We start from the raw sequence: 21,282 nt of genomic DNA, 5'->3' as shown, positions 1-21,282 counted from the left end.
CTCTTTCTCTTGTTATCTCTCTCTTGCAATGTTTTCAAACCGTGACCTTGTTATATCTCTCTATTGTAGGTGGCGCGTGAGAGTATGTTAGAAGGCTCATGATGGAAGTCCTTGATGAATTGATTCATTTCATAGGCAATAATGAAGAGCATATATTCCTTACATTATTATTTTTTATATATGGATGACATGCGGGAAATTTATTTATGCTTTGATTTTATTTTTGTTTAATTTAATAGTAACACAAACTTTCTCCTATAAGTTAGTTTGATAATCTATTTTGTTGCACATTTCTATTATTATAATAAACCTTCCACTTGGGTTTTGTTCATTCACCCCTATTAATATTTTATTTCAAAACAGAGGCAGCAGATTTAACAATGATGAATCAATACTTTCGTTGAAGGTTTATAATAACAAAAGTGTGGAACAACTGAAAAAGAAAAGGATTAAGCTAACTTCTATGAAATGAAGTAAGAAAAAAAAAGGATTAAATATATTTTTGGTTTATGTAAGTTGGTGTTTTTTAACTTTGGTTTGTGTAAGTTATTTTATTTATTTACCATTCCTATATAAGTTATTTTTTTCATTTTTAATTTTTATAAATTTGTGTATTTTGAATTTTAATTTCTATAGGCAAAAATTTATAGAGACTAAAAAAAATGGTATCTTAAAAAATTAAAATTGAAAAAACATAAATTGACAGAAATTAAAATAAACAAAATAATTTACAGGAATCAAAATTGAAAAAACAAAAACTTACATAAGTTAAAAATAAACAAAATTTATACAAATTTTTTTTATAAGGACTAAAAATAAAAAATACAAATTTATATTAATCAAAAAGATATTTAAGTCTAAAAAAAATGAGGAAGCAAATTTCTCCCATATGGGCCGTGTAATAATAATAAAAAAAAAGGTTCATGATCTCTCTGTTATTGATCGTGTAAGGAAACAATTTTTTAAGCTAGTTGACAATGGTGCTTTTTCCTTTCAAACATATTGTTTTGAGTTTAATCATTCTAATAAGAAAACTTCACTTGTACTTTTAATATATATATATATATATATATAACCAAAGGAAATCATCTTACGTTTTTTCTGTATATTACACGGATGCAATGTAGCTGTATTTTTAGAAAATAGGTTTTTTGCATTAGTTGTTTCCATAACTTCATTTTCTACATTAATTGTGGTGAGAAATTATATAGAAAGATGACTTTATGTTACGAAAGAAATATAAAGTATGTAAAAATAGAGACAAATATAATTATTATAAACATTTTAATTTCATTAAGAATTGTATTTCCTTATAAGATATAATATTGAAATTTCTTATTAAATTAAAATAAATTCCACAAACAATCACAAAATGATCTTTTCTATGGAATAAATGAATAATCTGTTTTGAAATTGTCTATCCTACACCCTTCCTCCTCAGGATTATATTCTGTGTTTAGTATTAGCTATATATAAGGACACTACTTCAATTTATTAAAATGTACATATTAAGTACTTATTGCGAATTGTTTCATAAGTTTGATTTTGATATACAATTATTGTAAAAAAAAATCAACCAATTAAATAATATACTTTATCTATAATTTTAAAAAAATTATCATAAATGTCAATGAACTTTAACAATATAACAATTTAAAACTAGATCGATAATAATGTAATCAATCTTTATTTTGTTAGCGTAACTTGATTATTTTTTATTAGACTTAAATTCATAGTAAATTAATATCAACGTAATATACCATCAAGGCCTATCAAAACGAGACATTTAAGAGAAAAATTGTGGAAGAGAGATTTAAGTTACGAAATAGCGAATCTAATTAAGTTTCCTACAAGCATAGAGAACTGCAAGAAAATGACAGTTCAGACACACTTGCATTTCAGTGCAATGAAATTATGGAAGACAAAAGACAAAGGTGGTACAGCACAATCATTAATAATTAGTTGTTTAATTTGGCAACACGCAGGCACATGCGTTCTCTCCTAAAAAATAATGAATCAACTTCAGTTAGTGTGGGAGACCTGGCCAGAGTAGTAAGGAATCCTAGTGACCCTAATCCAGTCATCTCCATGGAAAAACATGGATGGCAAGAAGTTTGTTATTCCATCTGAATCAAGGGTCTTAACTCCTTCCCACTTCACACGCTTGGTTTTGTCTGAACCAGGGCCACGGTTGTTGAACTCAGCGTAGAAACAAGTATCCATTCCACTAAAACCCTCCAATGTTTGCCATGGCATGTAACCATCAGGTGTGATCAAATCACCAATGTAGGAGTCCATGAAGATGGTCCTTGAGAAATTCTTCCATGGACGTGCCAAGTAAGCTTTGTTGTCGAATCTAACTGGGTAGTACGTGGGGTCTGACACAATGCTTCCTCCATGGATGACTAATCCTGATGGTTGGTTCCTCTCTTTTCTGCCTTGTGCAGTCACAATGCATTGTTGGTTTTCCAATGGTTTTCGCACCACGAAAGTGCAATTTTGGAGAACAGCCACTGCATCACCAAAGACAAAGTCGATGGTACCTGAAATGATGCAATCACGGTAGAATTGACGCATGGTGTGTGCGTAGAGTGTGTCCTGGTACCCATCCATTCGACATTTGTAAAAGATGGACCTGTCAGCTTGAACCCTCAAGGCCACTGCTTGATGTTTTTCAGCACCAGCTGAGTTCTCAAACCCCATACCTATGCCAACGAAGAAATCTCCTAGAATGGCTGCATGCATTAATTTATAAATATTAGTATAATCCATGGTCAGTCCAAGCAACATAATACAACTCTAGCATTTTGTATAAATCTTTTACAACTTTTAAAAGGAATTAATTTCATTGTGCTATATCACTAAAAGAATATGATCTATATATATAATAGCAATATGCAAAACTCAGTTTCATTATACAAGATGAAATCCCAGATACTTAACTAAAAAGAATTAATCTAAAAGAACAACTTAAGATTTCTTTTGTTTTTGTAGAAGCAAATTAAGATACACTCTTTTAGTAGTTGCAAGAAAGTAGCAATGGTTATGTAGTTGTTGTTATTATTGTTAGTAATTAGTTGTTGTAGATTTTATTAACTGATAAATAGTAGTTACAATACAAGTGGAAGGAAACGTACCAGCACTGGCGGTTCTGTAGGTCCCAACCCCATCGATGAAGTTTTTGCTACCAGTGATCCTTGACTTCTTACCACCATCACCAATCATAACAACATGGGTCATATTTTTGGAAACCTCGACGTACTCGTTGTAAACTCCTTCCTTGACATAGATAACGAATGGCCTTAGGTTTTTCTTGGGCACATATTTCAAAGCTTCATTGATGGTCGAGAAATTTCCACTGCCATCCTTTGCAACAACCACATGCGCCATGCGTTTCCGTCCAGTCATACGTAGGAGTTTGCGAACACCAACGCGATCATCAACCCATTCGGGAAGGTCAAAGTCGTGGCCAAGAACTGGTAAATCATCAACGTTGTTCAAAAGGCGTCGACGGCCAGGTCTGTTAACGTGCATTTCCGAGAGAGTTTTTGACAGTTCGTTGATGATAGAGAGGCCATTGCTACTCATGTGCATGGCAGTTTGCAAGAGCTTCTGCATTTTTTGACCAGCATCGGTGGTTGTGTTCTCGAAAGCATCTAAACATGTTTCTTGGTACGTGATTGCACCGCTGAGCCAAACCTTCAAACTTGTGAGGATGTTGTCAAGGTTGTTCAGGTCAAACTTGGCGAACTTGTCGAGTGACCTCGTGAACTCCCCGATGGAGAGGTTCATGAGTTGCTTGCACGTGTCGAGTGCCTCCTTGGTTATAGGGTCATTCTCGACCTCATGCATGAGTTGTGTCTTCTCAAGTCCTTCGCCGATTTTGGAGATGGTCACGTGGAATGCGATTTTGATGAGTTCCCGTGGGTCGGTGATGTTACTGGCATGTTCAATAAGATTGTCCTCGCATTCCTTCTTGTAATCGGTGGGTGCACAAAGGGTTTTCACGGCCTTCATCGAGGAAGCTACATGGGATTTGCTTTCTTCCTTTGAATCACTGCTTGATCCCTTGTTATTGAAGTTGACATTGACTGTGACTGCTACCACCATGGCCACCAACAAGAAAGTAGAGACGCCAATGATGACGTTTCTCTTCTGTGCATCTCCCCCCATTCTTTGAATTAAGCAGCTCCTAATTCACACCAACCTTCATGCAATATAATTAATATGTTAACACACAAGAGTGAACAATAAAGAGAAGTTGTGTTATTCATATAATAATTTATATGACATTTTATATAGTAATAACATGTGCATATTTCTCTCCATTGTGTCATTTATTATGTCTCATTTTTCTCAGGTAGAAGGTATGGATTAGTTTCGTATTTATGTGAGCATTTTCTATTTCACAAAAATTTGGGGAAATATTATCTTTATATAAAGAGCATCCTATTCACCTTTCTGGCACTAAGAGATTCTCACTAAATCATAGCATTGAAGGAATTCTAGGTTTTTTTTTCTTGCGACAAATTTGTATTGTATGATTTGTCGTACATAGAAATAACATTTCTCATAGATTGATTGGTAAAATAGTCAATTAAAGTGACTATGTACAATCATGCAAATTAATTATTAAAGATCGATGAACGAAAAGCGTGATAGGTACTTGACAAGAACAGGAGCCGCTCAAGGCTGAAATGGAAAAGGGCTCGTTCAGGCGTGACAATCCTCCGACGAAGCCCTCGGGAGAGTGCGTTGGTGCGATTGACATTTGAAATGTGTGTGCTTATTTATATTCAGATAAAAGAACGATTTCAAAGTTGGTGTTGTCCGTTGCAAAAATGTGAGGCTTGGAGTCCAAAGCTATCCTTTTTCTAAAAAAAGAGACACGGAAAAGCCACGAAATATATGGCAAATTTGTCTTATTATTTGATTTTTTGTGTTTTAGAATTAGGAAGGAGGAGGAAGAAGGACCTTATTTTGCGGTAATTCACCTCAATTGCCAAAATTTCTCCCTTGATTGGTACCCTTCATTGATTTGACTTTTCTTTCATGTGAACCTTGAGGTGGACACATATTTACCTGCTTCAACATTAATTACGTACTTTTTTTAAGTTTTGCCACTTGGATACTCGTTACATGATTAAACTGTGGACTTTACGTGCATAGATTTTTTTAATGGTAAAATATGTTAATAATTATGTTATATACAATGTTAAAAAATTTTAAAAAATAATCATGCCTAGTTAAATGTTGAAATCCTGATTTAGCACCTCTCTCTGTCTATCTATTCAGTGATTCATTTAGTTTTAAAAATATATATTTGTAGGATTAACAGGTATCTCTTCATAGAGACTCAATCATTAATCCTTTAAAATATTGAAATTCATTATCAGAATAACCTCTCTTAATAAATGTTTTTTATATGTATAGGCTAAAGATCAAATTCATTTAAAAATATTATTTTAGTTTTGCAAAACTATGCTAGTATATTTCAATAATATTTTTTATGTTTTATTTAATTTTATTATTATTATTATTTTAGTATTGGTTCATCCAAGATTCAACTATAGTTAAATTATCGAACCTAAACTAATGTCAAAATTGGTCACCGATCCAAATTTTTAAACATTAGATTTTAGACATCCTCTACGAAATAAAAGTCCAAGGTAATAATGAGTAATGACCCATATGAGCGATAAAATATACTAGCATGTGTGACACCATGGGGCATACATTAGCAACTAGCTATTTGGTTACTTATTAATTGTCTAATTGGTGTATTTATTAGAAAGAAATTTTCGTCTCAAAATGAATGTGGTATTTTTGAAAAATTATTCTTAAATATTTCGAACTTTAATAAATATTTTAATATTAAGTTATATATATAAATATGATTATCTAAAATTAAAAAATTAAAAAAAATACAAGCAACAACTTTAAAGAAAATAAGAAATAGATGAGATTAAAACATCATAGGAGAACAATTACAGAGAAAAATGGAAACTAATTTGAACCAATTAAATTCATTTATTGTATTTTTTTTTAAGGTGTAAATCAGATGAGTAAATCAGCATAGTAAGGTACTCCAGTCGCAGGCAGCCAAGCATCACCTATTATGAAATTAGCAACTGTGAAATTGACAGCATCTGTGGCATTAATCACATGGTACCCTGGCCAAGTAACCCTATTACTAGTGTTAGATCCAGGCCCTTGATTATCAAATTCCGCATAATAAAGTGTGTCCAAAGCAAAGTCCCCAGACCAAGCTTTCCACCCCTCTGGATCGACCAAACCGTCGTCCATGAAAGACTGCATATAAAGTGTTCTTGAATATTGCTTCCAGGGTCTTCCTAGGTACGTTTTCGTGGTGCCATTGCTAGTGGCCAAGTCACTCGCGGCGGTTATGCTACAATTGTGTATGGAGGTGCCGGTGTTTTGGTTAATGTCAGTCCTTCCCTGTGCGGTAATTGCATTGAATTGATTTTGCAATGGGAGTCTTGGGTAGATGTTACAGTCTTGTAATACAACTGCTGCGTTACCAAATATGAAGTCCACCGTGCCATAAATGTCACAGTTTCTGTAAAATTGTCTAAGGGAATGAGTGTATAAGGTGTCTTGGTACCCTTCGAAGCTACAATTGTAAAATGCAGATAGGTCTGCACCGCTTCTGAGGGCTACTGCTTGGTGCTTGATTGCTCCAGCTGTGTTGCGAAATGTTATGTTTATTGCCACAAAACCTTGTGCAACCACGGCTATGGTAATGGTATCAAAATTATGGTTAGTATGAAACGGGAACGTATGAAAAATAGGAACTTAGGAAGGAAAGTAACCGCGTTTTATGAAATTTCATTAGAACTATAATAATAAAATATACAAAACTTGGTTACATCTCACATGCTTACATTTTCAATCATCTATGTATAGTCTTGCTTTGTGATCAAATATTCAATTACTCGTCTTTCTTGGGTTCAAATAATTTCGTACTAAGTGGAACTTACTTTTAAGAGAAAGTACTAGCAGCGAAAAGGAAACAAACAAAAATATATTTTATGATCTTTTGTGTCATCAAAGAAACGGGACGAATTAATCAGACTACACGTTAAATCTTAAGGAACTTGCTATTTACCTAAAAAGAAAGGTTCATTTATTCATTACTCCACGTGTTTTTCATCTATAAAAAACTTTCTAGAGAATAATGTACTCCATATAAAATATGTAAAATAGAAAGAAAGGCTAATGTATTTTTTTTTACACAAGCAGTAAGGTTAATGTATTACTAACAGTTAAAGTGAGTTAAATATATGAGCTATTTTAATTTGAATTAATTTATTAGTGAATATATTTTTGCTTTCTGATTTTATCTTAATAATTTTCACTTTAAAGGAACCAACTCTCACAAGATATTGAAACAAACAACCTCCTAATCAGTAGAAATTATTACTATACGATTAAGGATATATTATTATTATAGTCCTAATGAATTTTTACGTAACACATAACCAAATTTTATTTATTTTACTGTATATTAAAAATATCAGTTATATATCTATCAAATAAAAATCATTTGGAACTATAGGCACATTTTAATTTCAACGTCATGCAATATTTTCTCATATTTAAATATTCAATCCCAACAAAGAAAGCAAAGAGAAGGTTGAAGCTTACCAAATGTTGCAGAATTGAAGGTAGTCCAACCATCAACCACGCTGCGATTACCGGTGATTATGGTTTGGTTAATTCCATCTCCTATCATCATCAGGTACTGCTTGTTTTTGGGAATAGAAACATATTCTTCATACACTCCAGCCACCACGTGAATCACGAAAAACCCATTTCCAACCCCGGTGTTATTTGGAGCTGCAACCACTGCATCATTGATAGTTGTGAAGTTTCCAGAACCATCTGGGTTCACCACCACCCTTTGGCTCACAACAACGTTGTCTGGAGCAAACTGAAACAATTTTCTTCCTCTTATTCTGATAATCTCGTACAGCTTCTGTTCCCACATGTGATAATTTCTTTCTGCAAGTTTTCTCTCCTTATTTGCAGTATTGTTCACCCATCCCCGCTTGAAGATTGCAAGAGATATGCTATAAAACTTGGTTCCATTTGAAAGATGGGTTAGTAGGTCATTGTCAGGGCTTGAAGTAGTTTCATGAAGGCTGTTTAAGCACGTGTCGTGGTTGGTCAATGTAGCACTAAGCAAATTGTGCAATTTTTCACCTTCTGAGCTACTGAGGGTGTTTGTGGAATTTATGCTTTGTTGGGTCTTATGCCAAAAGTCCTTATTCAGGTCACCTAGAAGGTGACAATCTTGAAGAGCAAGAATTGTGGAGTTTGAGAAATTGGATGGAGATTTATAAAGGTATTTAGAGACTAATGCGACGAACTTCTTCGACGATGACAAGGATTTGCCTGCAAAAAACCGGCCATATTCGTGTATGTCGCCTTGGCTGTTACTAGAAGGTGAATTGGATTCACAAAATGTTGGATAAGGTGTAAGGTTGCATATGGTATCGGTGGAGGAAGAGGATGATGCAAGAGACGCAAAGTTGGAGAAAATGCTTAGAACATAGACCATGAATAAGCTCAAGGATAGCTCGGAAATAGCCATGAAGGTCATAAGACCACATATATGTAACTTGCTAGTAAGATTGTAGGTTTGATTATGTGATTGTCAAGACATGCAATCTTGACTTATATATAGACACATAGAGAAAGACAACAAAATTTGGATACACTTCCTAATATAATGTCCTTGTGGTGATATACTTAATTGAATTTAAAGCTTTAATTTTGATTCGAGAATTTTTTTTTAAAATGTACAAATGAAGGTTCTAAATTTAAATATTTTTGTTTTGCTCCTTTAATCGTTTTTAATAGAGGAATTATGAATTGAGATTTTAATTTGTGTTTTTTTAATTAAAGGGTGATATATTTGCAAAAGAGAAATATATAAATTAAAAGAGAAAAATATTTAAAATTATAAATTAAGAACATATACATAATTGATTTTAAAAGGTTGACTTTATATTAATTCAAAAGATGGGAGTTAAGAATATGTGTCACTATTTGAAAGAGACTGTATTAGTAAAAAAAAAATAAAGATAACATACACTCTTTGTTAATACTAGTATATAAGAAAGAATGCAATTTATAAAATTTTATTTTTTAAGTAAAAAATTGCCTTAATAATACTTTCATTACAGACTAAAACAGTATTTATAAATACACAAAATGTTCAATAATTTGTGTTTATCACATGATTATATATTAAAGTAAACAAAATGATATTTAGACCTTAATTAAAGTCAACATGTCAGAATCACAAAAAACCATGGATTGAGAATGCAACCGCAAGAAAGGAATAACGAGAATGAATAGGAGCGTAGACTTAAATAAGACTATAAGAGCGAATGCATGCGTTTATGGCAAGGATTGTGTATTTTTCTGTACATACCACGCATTTATTTCCAGTCGCCGCCCCTCAAATATATATATATGTATAGCATTTGGGGTCGTACCTTTTGATTTTGGGAGAGGATGGCAATTTCTTTTTATTCTTAAAAATAAGAGAATGATAATTAATAGAAATGTTATTAGAGAATTATACATAAAATATAAATAAAAAGTTGATTCTAACACTTAAGGGTGATATAAATTATAAATGACTGATCACTAAGGTAAACTAGAGAGAGAGAAATATTTAGGATTGAATTGTTGAAATATAAATTAAAAAATTATTAATTGAGGAACATCGATGAGTAAAACAAGATGGGAATACTCTTATAAGAATAAAGATTTGTTTGAATAAATAATTTATTAAATGAGATTTTTATGCATTAAAAAAGATAATTAAACAAAAAGAAAGAAACTGTGTTTGATTGAGTTTTTGTTGTGTTTCTAAAAATAATATTAAAACTGTTAAAACATGTTTTAAAATCAATTTTATCAAACAGATTTTTTTCCATACAATTAAAACTGTTGAAAAAGGTTTTAAGAGTTATTTTACAAAATAATTTTAATAACAAATGCTCTGTTAAACAGAACTTTATTTTGTATTGTTGTTTAAGAAAGGAAAAGAAAAGGTATTTTAGATAACAAGAATCAACCATAGCCATCCAATGAAATTCATTATATCACAAATGACAGCTCCAAACACTTTTTGATGACTCTAGTGGATAATTTGGCAAACAAATCGGCAACACTTTGCCTCACCATAAAGTGAGCAAGTTAATTGAACATGCCAAGAACAACTGTATGGAGATCGATGTGGAACTTTTGCGTTTGACCATCACCATCAGATATATTCACAAACGACAAACTTAAATCTCACATGATAGATGATATCTGCACCAATGCCACCTTAGCTAGTGCTACTTTAGTTTATTATAAATTATGTGTTTCCCACATGAAGCCTAATTAATTGGTACGAAAAGGCGTTGTAATTGTAATTAAAAAAAACAAATAAAGCAGAATAATAAGGCACGGCTGATAAGGGAAGAGGGAGGAAATTAAATATCCCGTAAAAAAGAGAATCAGTCGGTATTTGCGTTTGCGTATAGTAATATGACTTCATACAAATTAATAATTTATCATATTTTTGAAACATTTTTAATAATTATCAGAGAAAATGGAAAGTAATGGATTTATTGGAAACGTCCAAACCCTACAATGAGGAAGAAAATGGAGTAAGCAGAAACTGGGGAAAGCCACTACTGTTTCTTACACGGATAATAGCGGAGAATGGGGCTTCTAAGTTCTAACAAAACAAACAGGCAAATATAAACAAAACAAAAATATAGATCCAAAGATATCCACCCACTGAAAAAAAGAATCTATTCATCCTCCATCAATCAAAGTAAACGGTACAATTATTTTAATCTTAAAATAAAAAAATAAAAAAATGGAGGATGGTAAGCTTATTTGTTTGGATACAGAAAGACTAATAAGAGAGGTAAGAAATAAAGTGAATTAATTGGTCAAGCCTGCTGTAAACTTGACACCTGTACTTGGCAACCACGTGCCCCCATTAATGAAGCGCTGAACTGTGAAGTAACTAGCGGTGGAAGCATCCTTAATTACATGATAACCGGGCCACCTGACCCTAGCAGCCAGTGCTGCACCAGGCCCATAATTTCTGTACTCACCGTACCACAAAGTGTTCAAGGCGAAGTTTCCAAACCACTCAAGCCACCCTCTGGGCTGGACTAGCCCACTCATGTAAGTGTTGATGTAAACAGTTCTAGAGTATTGCTTCCAGGGCCGGCCCAAATACGTGGGCTGGGTGGCCAGAATATAGCTATCTTGGATGGTAAAGCCAGTGCTCTGGTGTGGGCTTTTTCTTCCCTGGGCCGTGATGGTAACCTTCTGTAAGGGAAGTGGGACCCTGGTGTATATTTTGCAATTTTGCAACACTGCGGCACCGTTGCCAAAGATGAAGTCTATGGTGCCGTAGATTTCGCATTCTCGGTAGAACTGTCGCAGGGAGTGGGCGTAGAGGGTGTCTTGGTGCCCTTCCACACTGCACCTGTAGAAGGCTGATTGGTCTGAATCCACACGCAGTGCCACGGCTTGATGGTTCACTGGCCCTGCCGTGTTCCGGAATGACATGTCCTTTGCAATGAAACCCTTTCCGGATACAGCTACACATTAAATTGCAAATTGTCAACCAATATTCATACACACTAACGCAATTTTTTTTTTTAATCATTAGACTTGTTTCAATTCATACAGAATAAATGAAAATATGCAAAGTGGCAATTATAGAACTATTTTAATAATATAATGCATCATAAAATCAAACCATCTCATTAATTGATCTAATTCCTCTAAAGTGAGGAATTATTTGAGACTATCATATCATTTATGATCTCAACCAATTAATCACAATTTGATAATTTGATATTACATGCATATTTATGACAAACTATAACCATATTAAAACATCAATTGTTTTCTTAGTTAATGCATGAAGTTGCTGAAATTAACTATATATATTCAATTTAGAAGAATCAAATTCCTCATTAATATTAATATCGAATATTGATGTATAATGTACAAGCATAATATTTGATTTCCATTAAATGAAATATATATCAAAGGGGTATGTCTAATGATTAATTTTTTTTCCCCTTGGTATATACATTTTTTTAATGGTTATATACCCTACTAAATGATGTCATCAATTAGTTAACCACAAACAAAAAATAATCATGATAAATTATAGTATAGAGTTCTAATGAAACAAAGTATGTCATGGTGTTACTTACCAAGTGTGGCAGTTCGAAAAGTGGTCCATCCTTGCATGAAATTCCGGTTGCTAGTGATAATTGTTTGGCCAATACCATCACCCACAAGCATGATGTTGGTCATCTTCCTCTTCATGTCCACATTCTCCTTGTAAAGCCCCTTTTTCACGTAAATAACATACCTCCTTTGACTATAACTGGGAGCCGCATTAACAGCATCAGTGATAGAGCGATAATGACCACTCCCATCCAAAGCCACAACCGCATCCGCACGCACACCGTGTGGCTTGGCTTTGAGCAACTCTTGATCACCCTCACTCATCCATTCAGGAAACTCAAGGGTTTCATGACTTGTTAGAGGAGTAGTAGTGTTCCTCGGAGGCTTGAAGGGTAAGCTATGCAACTGAGTGTACAAAGACAAGACATTGCTTATAAGTTGTGTGACTTGTGTCAAGCTTCCACTGATGTAACTCTCAAGGCGTCTATCTGTGCCTTCAAACCCTTCAAGGCACGTATCTTGGTTACTCAGAGCTGCACTTAGCCATGCTTCAAGGTTGCCCTCGTATTGCGCATTGGTATCACCTGAACGGATTCTCCTCATCTCCCCCATCGACCATGCAAGCTCAGAAACCGAGAAATCCAAGAGCTCCCTGCAATCTTCTATGGCTTGTTGCTCCCGGTAACTGACGGAGAATGTTGTGATCTTTGTTATGTTGTCGATGGCCACTCTTGCTTCGTTGAGCGTGTGCTTGAGTGCTGCACTCACCACTGAAGTGGGGCTTGGAGGGCCTATTTTGGTGAGCTCGTTGTGGATGTTTGTGAGGCATGAGTTTTGGTTTTCAATGTCCATGCAGGCTTGTGCAATCAAGGCTTGCATGTCTTGGGTTTGGACTTCTGAGGGATTAATAAACACTTCTTCATCTGAAGGAATGGCTTCAAATGAGGGTAAAAGCATGAGAATGAAAAGGAAACTAAGCATGGACATGATGATCTTTTGGTGGGTGTGACAGAAAACTAGCTAGAAAGGCATGCAGCAAGTATGCTTGTGGTCTTTCCAAACACCTTTTATTTATACACGGGGAAATGTGGCAGTACGAATTTCTGTGTTCCTTTTCTTCTGAGTTTTAACATTCGTGTTGCTTTATGCTTTTTCTGTGGACCAAGTCCCAAGTTATTCTAATGCTTTCTTTTGTTGGAGGCATGGCATGATATTCTATGCTTTCTCTGTAGTGAAGTGCAAATATAGTTTAGTTTCTAACACATTTGATGATTGATCAAAAGTAAAAAGATGCGGCTTCTCTTGTTGAACGCAACCGGCCACAAGTGAGACTGTTAAACCAACCTTAAAACACAGTAGTGCCTCTCCCAAGGTCCTGTCAACACTGCACATTAGTCTATACTTAGATAAATACACAACATACAAATGAGGATGGCCTATATATGAATCCCAAACCCACTCCAAAAGTAGTAAGTATTCTTTGCTTCGTAGTAATTGAAAACTCGAGTTGGATCAGGTTCCAAGTTGTTTTCGCATAGCCTAGCACTGATTTTTTGCCAACTAATATACAGTTTTTCAGAAGAGTATTAGCAACACAGTTTTTAACACATGCATTTTATTATTAGTTAAAAGTTATTAGAGATTATTATAATTATGAAAATAGAGAAAAAGTTACTTGACTTAATTTGGCTTCCAGCTACATATCTTGTTTTGATCTCTGTTCAATAGTGGATTCATGTCTTGCATATCACACAGTGACATACTCGTAATCAAAAGAAAAACATTTCAACTTTTGTTTTATTCCACACAGATAGGAAGTGGTTGAACTTCTTTAAGAAGCTTCTACCTCTTGATCTCTACTATCGTATGCTCTAGTAGTAGTCACCTCTTGATCACTTCTTTTTATTTATCACTTTTTATTAGAATCAAAATTTTGGGATATTTTTGTGTTGAAAATTATACACAAGATCGACAAACATTAAATTTGTATAATTTGATTTTGGCCAAATAGAAGATGCTAAATTATAGAAGGTACCATATATCGATTCCTTGCACCTACTATAATATGCTATATATCTATTGGCTACAGTCAGTCTCCCTCTACATCAAATCGCTATTTCCTGGAATCTGCACTCAAGACATATACTTGAACAATTTTTCTTTAATATCCTTTCTTTGAAGTATAGAGAAACAAGTAAAGCAAACTGATATGACTCTATCATCATGTAACGGGGTTAATAACTTCTAGTAATATGCCATACAACTATATATCCCCGTGCATGTGCCAGACAAAAATCTGGGTTATTAAGTATGGATGTAATGATCAGGTATTATTACTATTACTTTACTATGATCCCCGAAAGAAAAATCTTACTAACTACCATCATCCCCATCATTCGTCATTTCTTTCAAAATCCTCGCAGCTCTCTCAGAAATCTCATCATTCCAATGAGTCAGCAATTTTTCAATCTTATCCCTTCCTTCACATTCATCAACCCTTTGACCAAAAACATTGACTTCCATTTGCTTTTCAGCTTCTCCGGATCAGACCCTCAAAATGTTCTCCAGCCCCTTGAGACGAGTTGACACAACCTTTGGATCCGGACAGCTCAACAGATCACATAGTCCCTTGACGCAACCTTGTTGATCTGTACCTACATTAATAATGTTTATCATAGACATACATTCACCTAATTCAGTTTCATCACAACATACCGCTACACCTTTGAGTATCAGAATGGGGTAAAATCATGAAAAAGGAAAATATAATGTAATGGTGAAACATATATACCTGATATGTTCATGAGATCCTCCAGAAGTCACATAAAAGATGGCCCAAGCAGCCTCCTTCTTGACGTCAAACTCAGCATGTTGAAGACTTTGAACAAGATAAGGAATAATATTAGCATCAAATACAGTCTGCAGCAATAATCATAATAACAGTTGTGATAAGACAATTTTTTGAAAAGTTTGAATAGTTAATTTTATATAAATAATATCGGCATATTCGAAAACCGATTTCTAATGTCTATCACATTCAGCCTCCTTAAACTCAAAGGAGAAGCAGATAAGCTTCCTCACTCTTCAGTCGCATATATATTTCACACCTATTCCGGTAATTTAAATGGCCAAACAATACATTCTCAAGCACCTTGAGAATAAATTAAACACTACCATGGGCATGCATATTGCAAAAAATATGACCTTTTCTCTAATAAATCACTTCAAACCAATGATAACTAATCAATATTATGCAACTAATTAAAATAAAGAATGGAAAAAAGAGTTGTTTTAGGACTCAAATTATAAATGAAAGCTCAAAATTGAAACTCCCTTGCATATGACACCTAAGAAGGATAGATTATGAGATAGGTTAACCTTTCCTTACCTGTATTCGAGCTCTAGTCCCTACTATGATATTTGAGATTGTCCTGCAAGCTTGTTTAAACATGCTTTTGTTATAGTCACTCGTAAGAAGTTTGTGAAGACTCGGGAACAATTGATTAACAAGCTGAAAATACATGGCTTATTAATTAGTATCAATTGAATTGGGTTGAAAATACATGACTCGTTGATACCAATATGTTTTACAACTTATATAATGACAAAATATATAAATAATTAGGTTCCTAAACACACAGTTATACCTTGATATTGATGGATTGGCGTGCACCAATTTGTTCCAAGTAATAAAGTTAAAACGAAAGTTCGAATATCGTATCTACAAAGATTTTATTTGTATTTATGTAGATGAATATTTGATTAAGAAAAAGATTTGAAAAAATTGTAGAAAAACACTAATATAAATTGATAGAAAATTTAAAAAAAATTAAACATGAATTAATTAAGGGCAGAAAAGATGAGAAAATCCAATATTATTACAGAAAAAAATTCAAAAGATGAGAATGTTGAAAACTTAACCTACCAGAACTATTCTTTGATATAATGTTAATGATTTTTTTCCATTTATAATTATTCTAATTTACACCTGCATTTACTATATTATAACTTTAGTCCCCTGTATGAAAGAGTCTAATTTATTTATTTTCTCTCTCAAATCTATTTGTAGAACTAAAATAGTAAATTGTATTAAAAATAGAGATCTATAACAAATTAAACAAAAATCAACATATTTCTAGTGATGACTTTATTTAGATATTTTTTCTGGTTCTATTAAAAAATAATGTTTCCCAACACTACCCCTAAAACTTATCATGTAAATGGATGATCAAGTCACAAGCAAAAATATTAAGCAGGAAAAAGATAATGATGCAAATGTAATATTCATAAATAGATAGGAAGAGAAATTACATCAAAAATAGTTGTTGGCTGTCAAGTTCGGGAACAATTGGTTAACAAGCTGAAAATACATGGCTTATTAATTAGTATCAATTGAATTGGGTTGAAAATACATGACTCGTTGATACCAATATGTTTTACAACTTATATAATGACAAAATATATAAATAATTAGGCTCCTAAATACACAGTTATACCTTGATATTGATGGATTGGCGTGCCTAATATGTTTCAAGTAATAAAGTTAAAACCAAAGTTCGAATATCATATCTACAAAGATTTTATTTGTATTTATGTAGATGAATATTTGATTAAGAAAGATTTAAAAAAATTGTAGAAAAACACTAAGAGTGCGTTTGGATAGAGGATTTTAACTGAGGAAAGTAATTTATCAGAGAATTTGAATTTCTGTAATTTAGAATTCATTGTTTGGATGCTTTTTATGAAGAATTTAAAATTTTGGAATTTTAAAACAGAATTTTAAACAACTAAAAATCTGGAATTTCAATTTCCTTCTAAAAGGTGAGAAATTGAAATTCTCTTCTTACAGTCTTCTCCAAGAAACACCGTCTCAGCTCCTAAAATATCGGTGTGAGCATAAAGGAACACGTATAACTAACATACCAATCATATTTTTTCTTTTTTTTTTCATCCTCATAATTTTAACTTTTTTTTTATCCAAACACAAAATTTTGAAAATAAAAGAATTTTAATTGAAGTATTTGAAATTCTTAGAATTTAAAATTTCTCAAAATTTTAAATTTCTCCATCCAAACACACTCTAATATAAATTGATAGAAAATTTTTAAAAAAATTAAACATGAATTAATTAAGGGCAAAAAAGATGAGAAAATCCAATATTATTATAGAAAAAAATTCAAAAGATGAGAATGTTAAAAACTTAACCTACCAGAACTATTCTTTAATATAATGTTAATGATTTTTTTCCATTTATAATTATTCTAATTTACACATGCATTTATTATACTATAACTTTAGTCCCCTGTATGAAAGAGTCTAATTTATTTATTTTCTCTCTCAAATCTATCTGTAGAACTAAAATAGTAAATTGTATTAAAAATAGAGATCTATAACAAATTAAACAAAAATCAACATATTTCTAGTGATGACTTTATTTAGATATTTTTTCTGGTTCTATTAGAAAATAATGTTTCCCAACACTACCCCTAAAACTTATCATGTAAATGGATGATCAAGTCACAAACAAAAATATTAAGCACGATAGAAATGTAATATTCATAAATAGATAGGAAGAGAAATTACATCAAAAGTAGTTGTTGTCTGTCAAGTTCCCAACAAAGAAAGTTTAACCTTTCATTACTAGAGAGGTTTTATAATTGTAAGAGGGGTATATTTAGTAAAGGGAGAAAAGATAAGAAAAAGAATGAAGGAAAGGAATGACTCCTAATGTTTGTTTCTCCTTCTTCTCTCTACTTCTTTTAGGTGCATATTAACGGATTTCTTACACTAAGTTCAACTTTATTTTCCTTAATTAGTCATGTTTTTCTTAATTAATCATGCTTTCATTAGTCTTCTTTCTTTAATTAGCACTGTTTTTCTCGATTAGCCTTTTTCTTTTATTAGTCCTGTTTTTCTCAATTAGTTTTATTTCTTTAATTAGTTTTACTTTCCTCAATTAAATTGTTTCCTTTAATAAACTTTGCTTTTCTTAATTAGTTTTATTTTACTCACTAAACATATGCATCACTTTTAATATTTTTTGCACAAAAACTTAAATGATATTAATTTAATAATTATTTGCTCAAAAAAGAAAAATTAGAAGAGAAAAATTATAAATTCCTATATAATTTAACTCCAAAATATAATTATTATTAACCGTTATCAGTTGCCTACATAATATAAAGATCACGACAAGCATGATTTCACAAGAACAACAAGATAATAATACATTGTTCTTTCTAACTGAGTCTGAGCATCATCACCATAAACAATATTTCCTAGAGTCCGAAGCACAGGTACAATAACTTCATCTTATGGATAACTCCTACAATGAAATTTAATCATTCCAAATTGTTCAACAATAGAAAAAGAAAATGTAGTACAGGAACATCATGAAGTCACCCATGATTGTTGCAGAAAATGAAAGACACGCAAAAGGTACTGGCATTAATTATAAATGCAATGAGAGGATAATTTATGCTTGAAAGAGCAGAGCAACATACTGCAGAAGCTCAACAAGTCTTGGGCAAAGCGGACTCTATCTGACAATGATCAAGCTCATCCGAAAGGTGAGAGAAAGCCCAGCATGCTTCGGATACAACATCTTCATCGTCATTCTCGTGGATGAGCCCACAAAGGACAGGCAAAGCAGACTCTACCTGACAATGATCTAGCTCATTTGTCTCTAACTTAAGACTAATATACAACAGTATGCTTAATGTGGAGCAGAGAGGATAACATGATACGATTTGTACAGTGTAGTAAAAAATGTATGCACACATTGATTTAACCACTGTATTTGTAATCATTGACTGAAGTTAGGACCACTCAAATTTTAAATAACACTGATTTACTGAAATAAATCATGAATCATCTTATCATCATCATCTAAAGTTTCCAAATTATTAAATGTGTGAATGCATGGAATCCAAATCAGTTTCACAAGCAAGATTTTATGAAATGTCCCCAACCTGTTCAAGATTTACCGGAGGTAGTCCATGGACCAAAGAACATAAACAAAACGTAGCAAACCTCCTCAATCTTGATTGTTTACCAAACTGATGTAATAATGGCGATAGAGCACCATGGTCAAGAACAATATCCCTATAGCTTGGGGATTCGCTGGCAATGATCCCTAAACCAAATACTATCTGTTCAAGACATGGGAAACCAAACTTGGTTAAGTAAAAAAGTTAATTTTTTGTTTCTTTGGGGGGTGGGGGTACAATTACAAATAATCAAGAGAAAGCTAGTAAAAGTATTAAGAAGAAAACAGATAAAAAAAAGAGTCATTAACAAAGGAAATTGTACCAAAAAAACAGATACAATTCTTAGGAAAACTGATAAAAGACTTGACCTCTTCTCTGATATCTTGATTTCTACTAGAGTGGAGAAGATTCACCAATTGGGGAAGAACACCAACTTCAACGATAACTCTTCTGTGTTCAGCTGGTCCGGAAGCAAAACTGGTTAGAATACATAGAGCTTCTAACTGCACAAGGAAGAATAAGTATTGTGTGAGTAAGGTTAGTAGACTAAATGAGAAAGAGAAGGGGAATGCAACGCATACCTGCAGTCGGAGTTCATCGTTCTTTGACAATAACTCCACAAATACCTTTCTTGAGGATCTCATATGCATCCCAATCTTAGTGTCCCCCAAACTAAGTATTTGATCATTGGTGAGATGTGAGAAATATACCAACAAGACCAAGTGATGCAAGAGCTTTAAAGTATTCAATTATATTAGATGATAATACTTTTACATAAAGATATTTTTCTCTCAACAAAGTGATTTTATTACACAGTTTTTCTTCTCATACACTTTCATGTGTCTCTTTTTCATTCATTCTCTTCTTCATTTATAATAAAAATTCTCACCAACTATAATAAATAAGATTTTTTAGAAGTTAAAACAAAAATAACTATATTCATTTAAGTTTCAGTTAATAAAATATAATATTTCACTTTACATTTAAATTACCTAAACTTTAATAATAAAAAATTTAATTCACACTACATACATTTTATTTTTTGACTTGAAACTCTATACTAATACATAATACATAGCATAATCTAAAAAAGATTGCAACACCGAAACGTCAACTTAAGCCGTAGGAAGTAGATAATAAACTGAGGAAGAAAAGATAGGTATCGTACCGCAAAGGCGGAATTGGTAGTATGAGTTTCTCTTCATTGGTTGAGGAGAGTTTCTTGGCGTTTGTTTTTTCTGATGGCGACGAGGTCTTCTTCTCTTCTTCCTCGTCTCTCTAGGAGAACTGGATTCGAGAACCAGAATCAGGTGGCAGAGACATTATTCTTGATTGATCGATCTTCTTGATTAATCTTTCTTGCAACAAACTAACAGTGAGAGAGAGAGAATGAATGCAACCAATCCAACTGAAAATAGAATGGCCTCTGTTCTGTTATGTTTATTTTTATTTAAAAAACCAACGCAAAGGCGCGCAACTACGGATTACGCGTCCTTTTTTTCTGCTATCACCCGCCTTTTTCTTTCCCTCTTTACTACTTACTAGTTTACTAATTAAGGGGGAAAAAGTATGCAAAAGGACTAAAAACCAAGACTATTCAAATTAAATAATTATTCGGAATTAAAATTAGATTATGACTTTTAAAAATAATTACTATTTATTTTCACTCATTTGAGAACATAAACACTAAAAAAAGTGTGATCCCGCACCATTGTATTTAGAGAATATTTTCTTTTTTTCTTGGCTGATAAAGAAAAATGTTTATGCTGTTAAAAAAAAAATCCTTTTGATCAATGTCCAATAGAAAGGCAAGTACACTTTAGACAACAACAAAAAAATCATTAAAAGACATGTGCTAAACACATGATATGTTGAAGTTAACAAACTCACATTGTTAAGGAATTAGAAAGTGGTAGTGTAACAAATAATAAAAAGTTGAGTTTTTTAGGGAAAAAAAAAGATAGGATACATTTGTAATTAGAGTAAAACTGAAGGAATATCACTGTAATTTAGTCTTTTGTTTATCATTTCTTATATTTCC

The 21,282-nt window shown here is 32.7% G+C and overlaps 3 protein-coding genes, 1 long non-coding RNA gene and 1 pseudogene across 4 annotated transcripts; all 5 read right to left on the bottom strand.

Annotated features, from left to right (window-relative positions):
• Window positions 1–1,818: 1,818 nt before the first annotated feature.
• On the bottom strand, window positions 1,819–4,757 carry LOC100801686 (probable pectinesterase/pectinesterase inhibitor 21). The gene is made up of 3 exons (XM_003553665.4): window positions 4,667–4,757; window positions 3,138–4,207; window positions 1,819–2,735 (listed from the first exon to the last, which is right to left on the bottom strand). The coding sequence occupies exons 2-3, from the start codon at window positions 4,171–4,173 to the stop codon at window positions 2,023–2,025; spliced, it is 1,749 nt and encodes a 582-aa protein (XP_003553713.1). The 5' UTR covers window positions 4,174–4,207; window positions 4,667–4,757; the 3' UTR covers window positions 1,819–2,022.
• Window positions 4,758–5,984: 1,227 nt separating this feature from the next.
• On the bottom strand, window positions 5,985–8,667 carry LOC100801141 (pectinesterase). Its single transcript, XM_014771691.2, has 2 exons — window positions 7,669–8,667; window positions 5,985–6,755 (listed from the first exon to the last, which is right to left on the bottom strand). Exons 1-2 carry the CDS (start codon window positions 8,624–8,626, stop codon window positions 6,058–6,060), a joined length of 1,656 nt encoding a protein of 551 aa, XP_014627177.1. The 5' UTR covers window positions 8,627–8,667; the 3' UTR covers window positions 5,985–6,057.
• A 1,970-nt stretch (window positions 8,668–10,637) lies between these two features.
• Window positions 10,638–13,302, bottom strand: LOC100810565 (putative pectinesterase/pectinesterase inhibitor 22). The gene is made up of 2 exons (XM_003554583.4): window positions 12,276–13,302; window positions 10,638–11,648 (listed from the first exon to the last, which is right to left on the bottom strand). The coding sequence occupies exons 1-2, from the start codon at window positions 13,237–13,239 to the stop codon at window positions 10,978–10,980; spliced, it is 1,635 nt and encodes a 544-aa protein (XP_003554631.1). The 5' UTR covers window positions 13,240–13,302; the 3' UTR covers window positions 10,638–10,977.
• Window positions 13,303–14,515: 1,213 nt separating this feature from the next.
• Window positions 14,516–18,658, bottom strand: LOC106797399 (importin subunit alpha-4-like; annotated as a pseudogene).
• Window positions 18,659–19,609: 951 nt separating this feature from the next.
• Window positions 19,610–20,668, bottom strand: LOC121172703 (uncharacterized). The gene is made up of 3 exons (XR_005889991.1): window positions 20,410–20,668; window positions 19,823–19,913; window positions 19,610–19,744 (listed from the first exon to the last, which is right to left on the bottom strand). It is a non-coding gene; the product is annotated as an uncharacterized lncRNA (long non-coding RNA).
• Between the last annotated feature and the right edge of the window lie 614 nt (window positions 20,669–21,282).

This window comes from Glycine max, chromosome 19 (assembly GCF_000004515.6).
Source record: "Glycine max cultivar Williams 82 chromosome 19, Glycine_max_v4.0, whole genome shotgun sequence".
NCBI classification, from domain to species: Eukaryota; Viridiplantae; Streptophyta; class Magnoliopsida; order Fabales; family Fabaceae; genus Glycine; species Glycine max.
This window is presented reverse-complemented; position numbering and strand designations above follow the sequence as displayed.

Bases quoted from the DNA above. Each gene is read 5' to 3' on its own strand.
- LOC100801686 (XM_003553665.4), bottom strand. From the start codon at position 4,173: ATGGGGGGAGATGCACAGAAGAGAAACGTCATCATTGGCGTCTCTACT. The intron at 2,736-3,137 runs GTACGTTTCCTT...TAATGCATGCAG, and splicing joins CTACAGAACCGCCAGTGCTG to CCATTCTAGGAGATTTCTTC.
- LOC100801141 (XM_014771691.2), bottom strand. From the start codon at position 8,626: ATGACCTTCATGGCTATTTCCGAGCTATCCTTGAGCTTATTCATGGTC. The intron at 6,756-7,668 runs GTAAGCTTCAAC...CCATTACCATAG, and splicing joins CTTCAATTCTGCAACATTTG to CCGTGGTTGCACAAGGTTTT.
- LOC100810565 (XM_003554583.4), bottom strand. From the start codon at position 13,239: ATGTCCATGCTTAGTTTCCTTTTCATTCTCATGCTTTTACCCTCATTT. The intron at 11,649-12,275 runs GTAAGTAACACC...TTTAATGTGTAG, and splicing joins TTTTCGAACTGCCACACTTG to CTGTATCCGGAAAGGGTTTC.